The sequence below is a fragment of the Hirundo rustica genome, chromosome 12 (genome assembly GCF_015227805.2).
Source record: "Hirundo rustica isolate bHirRus1 chromosome 12, bHirRus1.pri.v3, whole genome shotgun sequence".
NCBI lineage: Eukaryota > Metazoa > Chordata > Aves > Passeriformes > Hirundinidae > Hirundo > Hirundo rustica.
In genome coordinates this window covers 2,225,796-2,238,627 of record NC_053461.1, presented here as the reverse complement: position 1 = coordinate 2,238,627, position 12,832 = coordinate 2,225,796, and the positions used below count along the sequence as shown (strand labels likewise).

The 12,832-nt window shown below is 37.1% G+C and overlaps 1 protein-coding gene across 1 annotated transcript in view; it reads right to left on the bottom strand.

The window, feature by feature from the left end:
• Positions 1 to 12,832, bottom strand: part of ERC2 (ELKS/RAB6-interacting/CAST family member 2) — a 425,106-nt gene that overhangs the window by 200,420 nt on the left and 211,854 nt on the right. The window contains exon 16 of the mRNA XM_058422224.1: positions 1,082 to 1,242. Within this exon, the coding sequence (XP_058278207.1) occupies positions 1,082 to 1,242 (161 nt within the window). The remainder of the gene's footprint in view (positions 1 to 1,081; positions 1,243 to 12,832) is intronic.

The following is a 12,832-nucleotide window of genomic DNA, read 5'->3' as shown; positions in this document are numbered from 1 at the left end:
TGACTGGCACTGAGCACCTGAGTTATGATGGGACAATTAATATGTGCATATAATGGAAATTTAAAAAACACTTTTTAAATGTATTTATTATAAAATATAATGTAATATAGTATTCTAATTCATATGCAATTCCATTTTGTTGTATGGCTACAGACCACAGAAATTCTTTACATATCCCTGGAAACATTTGTGCTTCCATCACAGTATTTCTGCACCTGTATTACATGGCAGACATTCTTAAAATCCACTGTAACAAAACCCTGTTAAGTAGGTGACTCCATTTCCACTTTGTCTTATTTACAGCAACATTACGAAAACCATTTTTTCTGATTATTTGCCTTCCTTTAAAATGCAAGGATAACTATAACAATTGACCGGAAGTCATATATGCCTTCCTCCCTCAAAAAAAACTGTTTCAAAATTACAACTGTGAACTTCCTTTGTTGAATGTTAACTACACAGTTATCAGCCTAGCCAAGTCATTGCAGGTTCACCTTTTTTGCCAGTTTTAAAGATCATATCAGAGCTTTAATGCCCCATAATTTGCTTTTCTTTGTGTGGAGGAAATTAGATTTAAATTGTATGTCTCCCTTCCTTTTTTATTCTGAACACATATACACAGTGATAAAGTGCATGCAAAAACATCCTTGTTAGTTTGGGGGTGTTTTTAGCCAATTCAAAGTTTTGCACCATCAATAGAAAGTTAATAACTCCCTTTGCTTGAATGCGACACTGGCAGAGATTCCAGCATTGCTTTCCCACTGAGAGATGGGGGTTTAGATTCCCAGTTTCTCACAGAAGTTATGTAGTGCTGATATTTTTATTTGCATGTAACAAAGGACAACTTACAGAAAATGTTAAGTACTTCTTTTTGCACTTAGGGCTTCCGTTTTGGAAGTGCAAAAATCTTCAGTTTAGTACTTAATATATTCTGTAAGTTGTCCTTTGTTGCATACAAAAAAAAAAATATCAGCACTAAAAAAATAACACCAAAAGAACATCAAAATATTCTCCTATGGCAAAAGAAATTATTTCCTTTTTTTTTTTTTTTTCTAGAAATTAGAGAAATTAAGGTACTTACTTCATTTCTAGAATTTCTTCAAGCTGTTTCCTTCGCTCTATTCTCAGGTTAGCCAGATGTGCTTCTTTTTCAGCCAAAGACTGCTGTGTTGAGGCAAGACGGGCTTTGGTAGAATCTAATTCTTGTCTAGTCTTTTCCAGTGCGTTCATCAGCTCTTCTACCTAAGAGAGAGGAAGTTTTAAACTCCATATTCTTTAAAACAAGAAAATATCAAATCCATATAAATGCAGGGGGGGAAACACACTGAAGGAATTATTTCCTGTAAATGGCTGTTCAAATATCTTCCTATCATAACTGCTTTAAAAACTAACCGTGGTGTTTCAAAACAAAACAAAACAAAAAACCCTCAAAGTTTCCATGAATCCATTAGTAATAAACAATATTTATATGAAATAGAACTAACACAGATCACCAGAAATCTATTTAACCTGGGCCACTGCCACATATAGATACAATTTATAAACATGTCCTGCACAATTTGTATTATTTAAATTTGGGGTGGTGGTAACTCACCATAGAAGTAACAGTAGAAATTTTAAAAGCAGCTTTAGATGGATGTTTTAATATAAAGCTGTTCATGAAAACCAACATTTTTCATTAAAAATGCACACCTTTGCAAAACAGGTTGCCCAGGGAAACTGTAAACTCTCCAGTCCAGGAGTATTCTAAGATTTTGATTGGGTGAAGCCTGGAGAATCTGATCCAACTTTGAAAATATTCCTGCTTTGAGTAGGGGTTTATAGCGCATTGTCTTAAGTGAACCCCTCTAATAAAATTATTCCATCATCCTGAACTTTAAAGGTCCGTAACTTCTCTACTAACAAACAATTTAATTTCCTCCTGATGACTGTGAGAAGCTCTGAAGCATGAAGTGTAGGGAAGTTGTGGTGATCCCACTCTTTCCTTAGCATGGAGAAATGGCATGCAGAAATTTAAAGAACACACTAAAGAACGGAGACTGTACAATGACACCTTTCTGGCAGCAGCAGCTTTACTTGTGGGGTGAATAATTTTATGTGAATGGCCTCCAGTAACCGGCATGCCTGTGGGATTTCCCCCTCTTCAAATTATACCATTTACATAAAGTGAAATAGAGTTGGGTTTTTTTTAGTGAGACATAATGATTTGAATAATGAATGTCCTATTTCCTGTATGTTCTTTCTCACCTCCTTTGTCCAAACACTAGTATTTTATGAACTAGCAAACACCTCAGGAAGAACCTCTAAATGAAATAAAATGAGGAAGAGGATAAATTCCATTCATACATGTTAGGCAAAGCATTGAAAGCAGTTCAGTTTTGCTGTGAGTTGAAAAGTCTGACCAAATTCCACAGTGGTCATCTCATCAGCGTGGCTGCTTCTCCCAAGCTCCTGCTTAACCGTTGTTCTCTAAAGCCTCCTGGCAAGCAATCAGTGTTTATAAGCCACATTTTTGTCTTGATTCCAGTATACACTGGCTCCTATATTAAGAAGTTCAATAAATGATGCAAATAAATAATAGAGTTGTCATGAATTATCATGAGGACTCACAGCCTGTTTGCCAATGATACACTGATTACTTCCTCCTTCCACACCATCTATACAAACACTCCAGTGAGATCAATGAAATACTAGAACGTGTCTGATACCCTGCAGAGCATAAGAAGCTGTATTTCATGAATGCAGATCAGAATTACCAATAGTATTCAAACTACTGATGTTCAACCTTCCACTCAGAAAGCAGAAGCAATGTAGTGGTGATATCAATGAAATAGTAAGGAGTGCAAGTCGTGAGCCTTTGCAGATGCAAGATTCCACTGAAGAAACCATGAAGAAGGATGATGGCTTGAGATACCTTTGTAAAATGACTGTCTAGTGAATGTTCATAGTAGAGGCAGCAAAGAGAACATATACTTGAGGGAAATAAAGAAATGGAAAAGCTGGATTTGCACTTAAATCCCATTAAAAAAAGAATTAAGAGGCCAGGAGGAAAGAGTCAGATCATATTTCTTTAAAAACAGATTCAATTTCTAACACAACTCCAGGTACGTCATCTTCTGCTTTAGTGCAAGAACATAAACCCACGTTGTCTCCAACAACTACAAGACTCAACTACTAAAACATATGATATTTCTAACTGTTTCCTTGTACCTTTTAAAATGCATCTAGTTTCTGCTGAGGATCCACTCTAACACTTAATTCCACACAACATATCTTAATGGAAACTGTAGTATGGATCAGAACTGAAAAGTCATTAATTCATACAGACTCCAGCTTTGAGACAGTATCTTCAAACACCAAGACACTCCCCACTTGCAAATTTGTTGGGTAAATGAGAATGTAACAAAGCAGAATTCTTGCACTTCTGCATTTTTACTATTACTGTGCTCCCTCTCCATGTTCTCAGTTTGGTACCCAATCTGATGATTGACTGAATCCTCACCCAAGTTCACATCACATATATCACATAATTTACAATTCAAAACATTTTAGAGAATTAAAGACTCCTGGAAAACAAAGCTGTGGATTTGTGTATGTCTATTAATAACATACTCTTACATTACCAGACAGAGATCAAAGTTTAAAAGAGAAGGGAAAAAAACTTCCAAAACTTAAATGTGAAAAATTTTTCAAACCACAAATCATTAACAGGTGTCATCTTGAAAGCTTTATTTTCATTTAGACCTACAACACAGTATCTGCCAGCTAGTTCTTCCTTCATTTTTGAGTGTGACCCATCATGGATGCATGTTTTCCTAGTTAACTGCCCTACCAACATCTGCAGCTGAATTCAACTGGCAGGCATGTGCACAAGAAACTGATTCCTTTTTCAAAATCAACTCCTATCAAATGCAAACATGTGAATGTTGAAGTTGCACAAACAATCCTCTCACCATGTTAATTATATAGCCGTAGCAGATGTGTTACAATGGAAAATTAACCACTGAAGGCAGTATTAGAGATAAAAATTCTGGGTTTGGGCAATCCCTGTCTCAGCCCAGCAACACCACCTGGCATGGGCAGAGGTGCTGGGGGCAGTTTCCACCTGGAATCTGCTCCCTTTTTCCCTGCCCTATCCCTCAGAGTAAGTGCTCCTAATCACAAACATCGCAGGTTTTGAATTCCCAGGAATACAAGTTTTGAAAGAGTTTACAGTGAGCACCTCAGCGAATGCATTTAGCTGAGCAGTATTCTATGCCCTGAATATGTTATTAGCTGGGCTTTCTTCCCTTTTGCAAGACACGGGCCTCATTTTATCCTCTGCATTTTGTAATAAAAGCTTTTTTTTTTTTTTTCATACTTTCAGAAAGAGCTTAACTGACCTCGGCACTTAGGATTTTATTAAAATCTGCACTAGAATTAAGTTTACATTCCAGAATGGCAGAAACCCAGCAAACTAAACTACAGTAATTGTTTCTTAGTTTTGAGTCTATTCAATGAACACTTTCTACTTGTTCTGCAACTTCAGATTTTTAAGTGCTATCAGCAGTTCTTCACACCAAGATAAGAAAAGGAAAAGAAATTACTGTGGCTGAAGAATACATCTGCGTTACCAGATTCTGCAAATTAAAGGAGGTTAGAGTTCAAATGAATGACAGTTTATTAAAAATGCCCCGGAGCATTCTTAATTCCAGATTGGATTCGGCTCAGTACAACTCAAGCTAACATAATACTGTTCCAGTTTGCAGGAATGAAGAGGGGGAAGGACAATTCCATGTTTTTTCAGTTCAAGTATAATATATTTCTGCAGGATGACGAAGAGCTGGCAACATTCCATCAGTCAAGGTTAGTATGGTTAGTACTACTATCTTTAAAGGGTTGGCATTTCATTTTGGCAACAATATTGGTGATAAATACAAGAGTTTTGGATTTCCCTAACTGACTTTTTCAAGTTATCAGGAGCTATACAAAAAATTCATACCTATTTTATTTTTAAATCTAATCTTAGCACACAGATAATTTATGAATTTTACATAGTAAGAGGAAATAAATCCATCTATTTAGAGATTCTTTTACTTTAAAGTTAATCTTTTAACCATCACATTTTTAAAAAAGGTTTAACAATTACATTCATTCAGTAAAGCTGGATGCATTTTGATAATAAGTCATTCAGTATAAGAATCCATCCAGTTGTTTTGAAAGGGTTGTTTTTTTTTTTTTTCCCCATTTCCTAAGGAAATGCCTTTTTTTTCTCTACTCCAAGTTACACACTACATAAATTTCAGTTATCTCCAGCTCTGTGAAGATTAATGCAATAAAAATAATATTTGGGGGTTTTCTTCCAAGATTAAGCATGAGATTGTAAAAAAGGAAAGACTATAATCCTCAAACTTTCTCTTTGTGGCTTTCCTACAAATGTATTCTGTCACTGGACTAAGAGGGCATAGAAAACACATTCACAGAGATGTGGGAAAACAGATAAAAGCTGGAATTAGTACACAGCGAATACCCACCTACCATCGACTCTCAGGTTAGAGACCCCAGCCTTTGACATTAACACATTGCCTCTGCCTCACACAGTGAAGGTGAGTGCCAGACATGCCAGGATCCTGTCCCACCAGCTGCTGGCCACGCAGGGAACCACTTTATCTCATGGCTAATTCAATTAATACACCTACAGGAGGGCCAGCACCAGTCATGTGGACCTACTGCTTTTAAAATTGCCAGCGCTGTCCTGCAATATTGTTTGTAAATACCTTGTTTCTTCCTGTTTCTAATGCAAATTTCTCCAGTGGGAAACTGCCTCAGTTTCATTACAAAGGTGTTTTTCATAAAAGCAAACAGACACAGCAAAGTGTCATCCTGAGCTTTGCAAGACATGGAAATAAACTCTTTGTCACCCTCCCCTCTGCTCTCTTCCCATCCCATTTGTCATCCATAGACAAATTCCTTACCTCTGACTCCCATCACAGTTCTTAAGCCCAGGAAACAGTTCTAACAAAACCGGTACAGTTATGGAGGCTGATGCTCCGGAATCTTTCCAAACAAAGAAATTAGACACATGTGGTGTCTCAGCACTTGGGAAATTGTCAGAGAAGAGAAAAGTAACCATAGTAAAAGTAACTCTAGAACGCATAAAAGCCTTAAAATAAACATCACAAGTGAAGGATTTGACAGAATATCATGTAAAATTTATAAATTCCAGGTTGGTTTTTCAACTCGTAAAACACTGAAGGCACAGGGCCCAGTGACATTGGCCAGCAATGCAGCGGCAGCTCAACGTGAAGCACCAGAAGCACGGAGCCAGCAGTCCCCAGAGAAGGGCCATGTCCTTAGGAACACAACAGCACAATCATCAAACGGGATGCCATGCTGCAGAACTTGGCATCAGAAACCTCAGAGATTACTTCATTACCAAAAGCAGGATTTAAAGTATTTTAATCATCCCGCTAAGAGCTATGTTAAGAATCCACGAGGTTTTGTTTCCTTCACATAAAGAAGAGACACAAAGAGAGAGCACACATTTCCCATCCAGACCTGAAGGGACCACACTCAGGGAGAGAAGGTTCTTTAGTTTCCTTAGGATTTCCTTGCTGGCTGTCACATGGTGACTACCAGTCATGTCCATATAAGCACCACATGATGACAGAGACATATTTCCATCTCTACATAGAATTATTACGGAATTTACTGGATTCCCATAGCTTAAAATAAATAGGTACCCTAAGTAAAAGGATTACTGATGCTATGGTCTTTATTAAGTTAATTTAAGATTTTGCAGGAAAGTTTTGGGAACTGTATTCAAGTTGTTCGCTTTTTTGGTACTGGTAGTTAGAGCACTGATCATCTTATTCTAAGCCTCATTAATGCAATAAAATATAGGACCACAAAAATATCATTCTTGGATTCATTATCTGTGATTTGGTTTTCCTATCAATATAGTGATTTCACCTATAACTGAAAAACATAATTAAATAATTTTGGAAAATACTGGTCATAATCACTTAAATAGAATAACGATCAGTTTAAAAAAACAAACCAACAACTAAAAGCAACGCCTTTTTTTTTTAATTAAATCAAAACTATGACCTAAATGGTAACCTCTGTGCTCGAGGGTCATGTTCCTTGACAGGTAAAAACAAAAGCTGTTCTCAGGTACAAACAAAAATGATGCTTCCCTTACAGTCCCAGGAATACTGTCATCTATTTAAACTCTTCATCTTGTGAAACACAACTGGCCCCTAGTTACAGTATTCTCACTTAGATTCAGCCAGAATACACTATATGACAACCCACTGACAAAATGTGAATGTGACCTCCGGGAAAACTGAAAAGGATGGGCAAGAGAACAGAGTACTCCTCTCAAATGTAGCTGGAATTTTTTGTCCCAAACAGAAGCTCTTTCAGCAATAGCAAAACACTATTACATATATGATGAAGTAAATAACATCACATTCTGTTATTTCAAGGCTATATACATTTAAAAATAAATAATAAAAACCAGACCTCAAACCACGTCAATAAAGATACAGTATTTAAAGTGCTGCAAGAATCAGTCAACAAATGCTCTTTTTGCAAGGCAAATTTCATCCTGACAAGGTCTAATTCACACTTGGCCCCATTCAACTCAGTCACCAGACACACATTGTGATGGAAACAAGACCGAGCACCTGAGGAATTATGCAAGCCCATTTTTAAGGGGAAGAAAAAAAAAAAAAAAAAAAAAAAAAGGAGCATCCTTTTATTTTTATTTCTACTTTGAAAATTAGTTATTTCATTGACATGTCTTTTTAATTTTCTCCCCTTCTCCACTGAGCTTCACCTGAGCAAGTCTATGATCTTTTCAATCAGCTAGTACCCTTAGCTCTACTCTTACACTTATTTGATACTGTCCAAACCTAATTACAAAGGTAGCATGAAAAGCTTTTTATAGTTATGCAAGTGAAAGCAAATTTGATATAACGTATTGATAAATTACAGAGCTCAGTCTAATGTTTTCAGAAGAATAAAAGTAAAGTAAATTGAGTTGACAATTGAACATATGCTGATTTCAGTAGGACACTCAATTGTCCTACAGGATATTGTATCTGGAAGAGAACCCCTGTGGGCTGAAAACAATTAGGCTGTGTGATTTTGGTGTTGAGTCCTTTCAGATAAACCATGCAAGCAGAGCAGAGCAACTCTTTAGCTGGTGTTAAAGCCCAGCGCTGTCAGAGCAGCCTCCCTGGTTAATGTCAATAGCACTGCGTATAAAAGGTGACTAAAGTGTGTACAAATGTTGATCTTTGGAGAAGGCATGCCTAGAATCATGCACACATCTACTATTTCATCCACCAGGTCAACTTCTGGGAGAGAGGGCAAATTGGGAGTTCTCTTGCCAAAAGCTGATTCTCAGCACGCTTGTTAGGTTGCACTGCACAAAGCTATTTCCCCACTGCCCTTAATCTATAATCCCAATATATTATTAAAGTTAGAAATCCTTCCTTAGAATGTACCCAAACACAGCAGGGATTCACACGGTGTGCCTCAAGTCTTACTGCAAGCGGGTAGTTTATGTAAGAGGTTTTCCACTGCCTGAATTGTGCTTACATACTGTGAAATAGCAAGACTTATTAAAGTGAAAATGGTATTGTATAAAAAATAATTGGATAATTTTATGTGAGGAGTCTCAGAAAAAAAACCAATTTCCTAACAAGGCTTGACACAGTATATATTAATTACTAATATTAATCAGCAGCAATATAAAGATTCATGAAACTGATTGAAAGATATAGCTTCTGCATCAATAAAAACTTCATGCCATCTTCAAAAGTTCTGTGACTCACTTTGTTCATGCGAGTACTGAATGCCCAAGCATCTGTGCTTTTCTCTTAATACAGATAATATTGCCCTCTTTACAAACTCTATGGCATTTTTGCTATAAAATTATTTATGTAATATTTTATTGGCTTGGCATACATAAAGAAGTCTGTGGCACGGACATGCTATCTCCTTAAAAACTAAAATTATCTCCTATTGTAAATAGTGCAACATCAACTATATCAATAACTTTAAGAAAAGCCAAGCATGTCTGTCATGAAAGAGCCAAGTTTTAGCTCTGGGCCACCCAGTCACAGATCACTCTTAATAAGAAAAACTTTAATACTTGGTATAGCAATTGATAGTTACAACCTGACTCAAATTTATTCAGAGCCATGGGGAAAGTACTAGAGAACACATGGAGCAGAACTATAAACCATTGACTAATTTAGTTGTTTCAGATACAGAAAGAACACAAGCAACAGAAGTTTACTAATAGGGTAGTACAGTAATTTTTTTAAAAAAGCAATTGAAATCATCTTTGGAGAGTCACTTCAAGAAGAGACCAGTCAATAGAAAGAGAACTGAAGTGCTTATGAGGCTGTCCAGGGCAGGGCAGCCCATGGGACAGTCAGGGAGGCCTGAGGGAGGCAACAAAATTTCTGACAACTGGACTCCATTATTAACACATGATAAGCTTGGAATGATCACATGATGGAGCAAAAATATCAACCCAGAATTTGTCAACAGGAATTCCTCCATGGAGGCAGTCACAGCGCATCAATTTTTCACAGCACTAAAGAGAAATCTTGCTCAAACTGTAGCTCCCTGTCCATGAAACTAGCCCCACAGATATTACACAGGAGCAATCTCACTGGATACACCAGTCCCAGATCACGCCGCCTCCCTCAACTCACACAGTAGGGAGAATTTCCCTGTGGGTAGAAGAAACAGGGCTCGAGGGGCAGGATGCTGAGCTGAATTCAAACACAGCCCCAGGAAATAGAACTTGTGTGCAAAGAGAGCCAGATGGGAGGTGGTGGCCCAGGCTCAGCTGCCTCTGGAAGCACCACTGCCAGCGCTTGGCAAAAGTCAAGGGCAGGAACAGAGCCCTTTGATGCCTCCACGCTGCTGCAGCCTCACGAGCTCAGGAGGAAACTGTGGAACTGAACAGGTACTTCCACATAACTGCACAGCCACAGGAGTGCTGCAAAGGTGCAGAGAGACAGAATGTGCACACACACACACACATAATGCAGAAAAGAAACAGTAAGAATGGTTTGTTGTGATTACAGAGGTGGGAGAAGAAAATCACGTGGGGGAGAGAACACTGACAAGTGTAGGAAGATAGCCCAAGAAATAGCATCCTTACGAAATGCAACTTTTTTTTCTCAGTAACTATTCAAAGGAAAAGGAAGTAAAAGACTTCAGAACAATGGGTTTATACCAGGTTGGCTCCTGAAAAGTTCATCTCCATCTCTTTGGGAAATTGAGCAGTAGTTCACCTTTTTGGGAAAAACAAAAGATGCTGAATTATAGAACTTGCACTTTTCCAAGCAAAGACACACTGTCTGACTATTACTAAATCAAAACAAATTTCAGTGAGTGTACCACAGTGAAGAAAAAGATCTGCCACTTAAACCTTTGCCTCATCTACAAACGAATATTTCAGTTCTGTCACATCAGTTCATGAGAATTTGGAACAAGTATAAAAATGCAAATACTGCAACTCAATGCTGTAAAACCTAAACTACTTGTCTTATAGCTAATGATAGGCCAGCCCAATGCACTTCCCCTGAGTGACAGATTTTGTTTTGCTAGACTGAAAAAGAGGAGCAGAAGATTGTATTATTTACATCACTCTTCACCTTATTATTGGGCTCTTCCGTAGGATCTACCAGGTACAAGGAAATACTAGAAAGAGGCAGCAGAAAATGGTTATTCACTCTCTGAAAGCTGAAATATTCTAACAGATCTTCCCTATGGGAGCTCATTGATTTCCCACATCTTACGAAGCAATTATTGCTCAGCCTGTCAGGGGGTGGTAATATGCTCTAAACCTTGGGTAAAGCAGCTTTCCTCACTCAGAGATTACAAGCATTTTTTGCCATGTGCTAAAGTAAATAGCAAAGAGGAGCAGTTATCAGTACTTAGGCTGAGCATTTGTGTTTCCTAAATTGCACTTTACATTACATTACAGAGGGAAGCCTTATGAAAGGCAGTCTCATAAGATACAGAAATTCTGTTTATGAAGGAATTTTCTGTACAGATAAATTATGAATCAGTTAATAAGAAACCCAAGAGAAATTATACTCTAAAGCCTTGGCCCGAACCATAATAATTCCTCTGTGGAATTTACTAAAGGTTTTCCTGTTGTAACTCCTCTTGTAAGAGCATTATTTAGATACAAAAGTAATGGGCTTTATAAGTTAGGCATATATATAAATGTAAGTTTTATACAGCTATGTATTTTGGTGGCCAAAATATATTAGACAAACTTTGATGAGAATAATAGTATTTCTCACCAGATGAATAAAAAGGAAGAGTAGTCTCAGAATCTTTAACCAACGTAAGCTGCCTTTTATTCCTCGTCTAAAGGTTTCACTTTCCTTTTAAGTCTCTCAAGTCTCTTCTCACATGAAGCAATACTCAGGAGAGTAAAAACAGAAAACATGCAGATCTATAAGCTGATATTATTCACTCTGTTTTGAGGCAAAATATATGGGCATTCAAACTGCAAGCTAAGTGGCAGGACTTACAAAACTTACAGATGTGAGGATTGAACCGGCCTTGATGAGAACTTTATTTAGGATCTGCTTGAGCTTTTCTGTAAACTCACTTGTCACTGCTCATATTCTGTACAATAACTCTCATGGGGACATATATTTTATTATTTTTACATCCCTCTTTTCCAAATGCAGGCTTGGTTCTGGAGAACAGAGATAACTACATAAACATTAAGTTGTGCATTTGAAGGATTTTTTATGATCTAGAGTCTGTATCCATGGAACACACAATCCCACAAGTGAGGATACATTAAAACTATATTAGAGTGCATTTGCAAACATACATATTTAAACAGCACTTATAAACTAATGCTTCTTTTCTTTTCCAAATTTGTACAGGCCTCTGTCCCACAGAAAAACTTTATTACAGAAGTCTCTGCTATACTCAGCAGTTCTTAAAGGAATCAAATTTATATTTCACTTGTGCAAGCGGAACTTAGAATACAAGCTCTAAAGATTCTTATATTCATCATGTATTCAGTAAGCAGCTATGCAGTATGAACTAAGATGTCATTTTTTTTAAGGCAGAAAAGCTTTTCTATCCATTTCAACGTGCCTGATATTGCATATATTCTCCATTTCAGATGAGCTATTCAGTCCCTCAAATTAGCTCCAGTACCCGTTACAGTAAATGAAATTTACATTGGATTTACGTGTTTTAAGAAATATTGCCTCCAAAATGCTCAGTGAAGAAAAGGTTACTCTTTCATCTACAGCCCAACAAAAGTGGTAATCCCAATAATGCAACTGTGCTCACAACATAGTTTCAGTTAGAAAACTACCTACAATGGTTGAAATTAAGCTCACAGGAATGTTAGAAGCAAATATCATTTATTTTATTCATTGTATTTCCAATCAGATACAAACATTTTTTATAAGTTTGGGAAGGAGGATAGTCTAAATATAATATATTTCTAGTGAAAATAAAGCTCCTTTTAGGCCTCAGACACTGCTGATGGCAGAACAAGATTGGAATGTGCAGATAATTATCTTTAAGGCTAGTCAACAGCTAGAAGGCCTTCATAATATCACCTTTAAGATCAAGCCAAGACATTCCAGTCTGAATCAAGGTTTATTTATTAAAGGGTTTAGCACTTTTATGTCCAATATTGCCTGGAAGCCCACCAATTTCCATTTCCTAATATCTAATTTCTCCAGTTTCTTGATGCATACATAAGAGCTTCAAAATCACTTCAGTGAGCACACACATATGCACATAAATGACATCTAAATTCCTTCCCCTCCCT